Source organism: Musca vetustissima, unplaced genomic scaffold (genome assembly GCF_032173495.1).
Source record: "Musca vetustissima isolate MV318-11 ecotype Yass unplaced genomic scaffold, APGP_CSIRO_Mvet_v1 utg13229, whole genome shotgun sequence".
Taxonomy (NCBI): domain Eukaryota; kingdom Metazoa; phylum Arthropoda; class Insecta; order Diptera; family Muscidae; genus Musca; species Musca vetustissima.
In genome coordinates, this window is record NW_026881581.1 from 264,838 (window position 1) to 270,837 (window position 6,000).

The 6,000-nt window shown below is 33.3% G+C and overlaps 1 protein-coding gene across 1 annotated transcript in view; it reads right to left on the reverse strand.

Moving 5' to 3' along the window:
• LOC133327493 (uncharacterized) overlaps nucleotides 1-5,321 on the reverse strand; it is a 54,283-nt gene extending 48,962 nt beyond the window's left edge. Inside the window, exon 1 of the mRNA XM_061536011.1 lies at nucleotides 5,318-5,321. Coding sequence (XP_061391995.1) covers nucleotides 5,318-5,321 — 4 coding nt within the window. The remainder of the gene's footprint in view (nucleotides 1-5,317) is intronic.
• Between the last annotated feature and the right edge of the window lie 679 nt (nucleotides 5,322-6,000).

The following is a 6,000-nucleotide window of genomic DNA, read 5'->3' on the forward strand; positions in this document are numbered from 1 at the left end:
GTACTATTTACTGACAATTTCTTTTCAAATTCATAAAATTATTTATTCTTTAGTCCACTTCGCCTATAGTCCATTTTCGTTTAATGACCACATTTTCTGTGCATGCAAAACTAACATTGTATAGATTATTAGCCGTTTTTTCTTAGAATATCAGCATTGTGATGACGATGACGGATTTGCTATGGAATGTTAAATGATGCGGATATTTTGGACGATGTGGTTTCGGACAAATCTGTTGAAGTTTTTCATTGGAAACAACCCAAAGTTACTTTAAAAGAAATTACACATTCCACTGAAATAATAAGAGCATTTTGTACAGAAATCAAAATTGAATAAAACTCATTTAAAAAAAATATATAATCGTTTGTTGTAAATTCCATAAAAATTGTGGACAATTCACATTTGATTTAATCCTCCAAAGGCTTAAAATGGATCTCATACTTTATTTTTATACCCTTCACTATACTGTGGTACAGGGTATTATGTCTTTGTGCATATGTTTGTAACAGGCAAAAGGAAACGGGATAGACACATGGTTCATTTTGAGAATATGCATAGAATCACTTTCTGAGTCGATTTATGCACGTCTGTCCGTTCGCCTGTCCGTCCATGTATTTTTGTGAACAAAGTATGCGACCTGTACATTGATCCGATTTGGATGATTCACTTATTTGGCCCAAGGACGAAACCTATTGAAATTGGGATCGGTTCAGATTTAGATATAGCTCCCATATATAATTTCGTCCGATTGAAGGTAAATGCACGAAAGTCCCTATATATCTTTCGATTTGCACGCAATTTGGCGCAGCGTACTGAAGTAAGCCTAGAATGATGTGTGCTAAGTTTCGTAAAAATTGGTTCAGATGTAGATATAGCTCCCACATATATTTTTTTTCGATCGATTTCATGTAAATGGTGCACCAAATACCCTATATATCTTAGGATTTGCACAAAATTTGGCACAGCGTAATGAATTTAGTCTAGAATGATGTGTGTTAAGTTTCGTGAACATCGGTTCCGATTCAGATATAGCTCCCATATATAATCTCGTCCGATTTTATGTAAATGGTGCACCAAAGACCTAAAGTTAGGGCGATAAACACAAAATTGTGCACAACGCACTGATGTTAAATTAACCTAGCGTATGGATTTTTTTGTTTTGAAATTGGTTTAGACTTGGATATATCCCATATATATTTTCTCCCGATAAATGATGCACCAATAACTCAAAATGCGACCGATACACACAAAACATACTGAAATTAGTATAACCTAACCTGTGAAAAAATTTCGATGAAATCGGTTTAGATTTCGATATAGCTTTTATATATATTTTCGTCCGATTTTAAGCAAATGGTGCACCAAACTCTTCAGGTTTAAATTGATTTAAATAATATTTTCCTCTCTATATCTGACGAAATGAAAAATTTAGTATGGATTGCAGAATGGCATGTTTATGGATATAATTTCATTTTATGGTCATTCAAAAATGCGACGTTTGTTAAGATACATCTGTTGAATATATCCAAAGTAGTGAAGGGTATCATATAGTTGGACTCGTCCGACTTTACAGTTTTCCTTACTGGTTTTCATTACAATAAGCTTTCAAAGCATTTGAATTAAAATAAATAATATATTATTGTTTAATTTAAGTAAATATATATTTTTTAATTTAAATAAATATATGAAATTGTTTTTAATAAACTTAAAACTTTTTAATAAACTTAAACTTAGTTTATGTTCGAAGATGGGGATTATCGGTTTACTCCTTCTTCTTCCTCCCCCACAACATGGTCAAAATCGTGCTAAAAATTAATTATATAATAACATTCAAACAGACTATCCGATTTTAACGAAGCTTTGTACAACCTATTATCTATACCAAACTAGATCAAGTTTGAAGATGGGACCCATTGGCCCACTCCTTCTGGTACGTCCCAACGGAGGGTCCACATTTTCAATATTTATAAATCCAATATCAGGCTAATGGAATGCCCGATTTGAACCAAACTTTGCACAACCTATTACCTTTACCAAGCCTAGATCAGATTTGAATATGGGACCCATTGGTCTACTCCTTCTGGTACCTCCCCCACAAATGGTCAACATTTTAAATATTTATGAATTCAATATCGGGCGAATGGAATACCCGATTTGAACCAAATTTGGCACAACCTATTATCTTTACCAAGCCCAGATCAAGTTTGAAAATGGGACCCATTGGTCCACTCCTTCTGATACCTGCCCCTCAAATGATCGAAATTTTCAGTATTTATAAATCCAATATCAGGCGATTGGAATGTCCAATTTGAACCAAACTTTGCGCAACCTATTATCATAACCAAGAATAAATCAAGTTTGAAGATGGGAGCCATTGGCCCACTCCCTCTGGTACCTCTCCCACAAAGGGGTCGAAAATTTCAATATTTATAAATCCAATATCAGCGAATGGATGTCCGATTTGAACGAAACTTTGCACAACCCATTGTGTGGTACCTCCCACACAAATGGTCAACATATTCAATATTTATAAGTTCAATATTAGGCGAATAGAATGCCCCATTTGAACCAAATTTTACACAACCTGTTATCTTTACCAAGTCTAGACGATTTTTAGTTTTCCGATAAGTGGAACACTACGATTTTTAATGTTCCGGCCAGAGGAACACTACGATTTTTATCGTTCCGGCCAGTGGAACCTTACGATCTTTAGTGCTCGGACAACGGTACACTACGATTTTTAGTACACCGACAGCGGTACACTACGATTTTGAGTGTTCCGACTGCGGTACCCAACGTTGTTAGTGTATCAAAATGTGGAACACTACGAATTTCGTTGTACTCCGGTATAGTAAGACTAAAAATATTTTTATTGTTTGTGTACCGGAACACTAACGCCAAAAAATTTTTAGTGTTTGTGTTTTTTTTTTTTTGCGAACACTGTTTTAAATACAGATCAGAGCTCCGAAACAATTTTTATCCGTCACGCACATGTTACAGAAATTTTAAAATGAGATTACTTTAATTATATAATTACATGAAATTATACTTATTAACATTATAAACTTCTATTTTTTCTTAATTTTTATTTATCCGTTTCCAATAAAATATATAAAAACCAGTGAGCGGTACAGTATAGTCGGACGGGGCGAATCATGTTTTCCTAGAATGAACATTTACCCCGTAAGATTCAAATTTTGTCATTCTATTCCTTTGTAATATTTTGTGATATTGTTGCCATAAATATTAATCGATCATTACCAAAAACAATAGGAGTCTTATTTGGTTAACAAAAAATTAGTGCGAGGTGCTAATTTTGTCGTTCGCGTCGAAAAAATATATTAAACTAGCTTATGCCCGCTACTTCGTTAGCGAATGTGGGTAATATTTAAACATGTATCAACATATTACTTTATTTTCACAGAAAACTGCATTAAAGACGTGCAAAGTATTGTAAAACCAAATACACCAAAAACTTATCTGTTACTACTGGTGCACATGAGAGAACGAGTATAACAGTTCTGTTATGCTCTGTATTGATGAACTCTCTCTACTCGTCAAAAGATAAACAGTTCCAAACATATTTTGAATTTTGTTATGATTTACTTGTTCGTACCCTCAGATACTCGTTGTACAACAAATATATTCGCAATATTGGTGGTGCAATCGATAATCTAGTGAGACAAGCAGCGATTAAAAAGTATCAACTGTGGCACGTGCCCTTTTATTATAATTATATTAAAATGTTAACAATATTAAAAAATGAACATTTTGGTAAATACAAGATAAATAGCAAAAGAGAATAATGTTAAATATGTTTTGGAATTATCGAAATATTGTTTATAATTTTAGAGACAATAAAACCTGTACAAATGTTATTTTTTATCAAAAGGTGCTTATAATTAGAGTTTGCGTTTAAAGAACTGATTTTTTACCTAAGGTACCTGACTTTATATTTAATAATAAATAGGAGTTTGCACAACATACAACTGTTAAATATGCAATTTTTATATGTGTGGCATTAAGTGCATACAAAACAAAACATCAATGTTTGCCTCTGTTTACCTACAACTGACTTCACAATACATTTCTAATGATCAACAGAATACAATAAGTACTTATGATATTCCCGCCAGTAACTGTTTTATCTGTTTGAGAATATTATAGGCAAACAACTACACAGCATTCCAACTCTATCGCTTCACCTACAATTCAAATTGTACTAAATTTAGTACATAGTAGTACCAATTTTCAAACCATCCTACATACCCAAATCCTATACCTTCACAGTGATCCTAAATAAAATTTTCAGGATTCCAACTCTATCGCTTCACCCACAATTTAGATTGTAACCAATTTAGTACACTTAGTAAACATTTCTAAAACTTCTTACATGCCCCAACCATACACCCCCGTAGTGATCCCAAATCCAAGTTTCAGGATTCCAACTCTATCGGTTCAGTCACAATTCAAATTGTACCAAATTTAGTCTACATTAGTAAAATTTTTTAAAACTTTTACATACCTCAATCTTACACCTCAACAGTGATCCTGACTCCAAATTTTATGATTCTAGCTCTATTGTGCTCTATTGGTTCACCTAAAATTCAAATTGTACCAAATTTAGTACTCATAAGTATTAATTTCTTAAACTGAAACCTGACCCCAATCGCACACCCCTACAGTGATCCTGACTCCAAATTTCATTGTTCACCCAAATCCAAACTGTACCGATTATAGTACGATTTAGTACTTTTCGTACAGATAAGTAACAAAGTACCAAAACTACGTTCATATCCCAATCCTACACTCCGACGGTAATGTTAATTTCAAATTTCACGATTCCAGCTCGATTTGTATCTCCAAATTTAATTTGTACCAAATATAGTACCATATAGTACTTTTCGTATACATGAGTTCATGCATTCAAAACCATTTCTTAAATAGACCCTACATCTCAACCCTTATTCGCATTCCAAATTTCAAGTTTTTATCATGCTACGAAATTGTACTAAATTTAGTTCATTTAAGTACTTTTCGCATACTTATAGTCCTGTTTTTGAGGCAAAAATTAAAAGAGAAAACGCAGATTTCCACAGTAGAAACCGGATATAACGAACAACGGTTATAAGCAACTACACATATAACGAACAAAGCTAATCCTTTCTCGGATAATTTCATTAGCTTTCTTAAGCACAACAATCGGTTGAAAACTATTAGGTTAGTGTGTTAAAAAAATTTCAACCCGCGATCAGATTTTTAAAGGAATAATGTTGTATGTTTTTGCAGAATGCATTAATAACAATTAATTCAGTACCCATTTTTACTCTTTAATGTTATTAATCTATACAAGTGAGATAAAACCATGCTTACTACAGTCGAACACGATTATAGTAAACCCTGGATATACTGAACAACATTTCTTCATATGTCATTTTTTATTTTTAATCAATGTTGAAAAAAATAAATTTTTGGTGGTTCATATTCTAAGGGAAACCCAAGCCCGCCATTTCCTCTTCTCCACTTTTTAGATTTTTTCTCATAATCTTTCCTTCAACAACCTATTTGCGGTTTACGAGTCTTGTTATTTATTTTGTAACCAAAATTCTAGTGTATTCGTTTTTTTCGCGGAAAATTCTTCCTATGACATTTGGTCTATCTTGACAGTTGCACCACTGCTCTAATAGAAGTTTCAGAGTCTATAAGGTGCGAGATTGACGAAAATAAGATATGTTTTCTTGTTTTGCTAGATCACTCAAAAGCATTTGACACCGTCGACCATCAAAACTTGTGCTTCAAACTTCGTCGTTTTTTTTTTAATTTTTCCACAACTTCCACAAAACTAATTTCGTCCTATCTTTCAAATAGATCTCAGTCAGCTTACACTGGAACCTTGATCTCTAAACCTTTGGCTGTAAAACTGGAGTCCCCCAAGCATCCATCATAGGTCAGCTCCTCTTCTTTTTATACGCGAACGATTTTGCTGATCAACTTCACCAT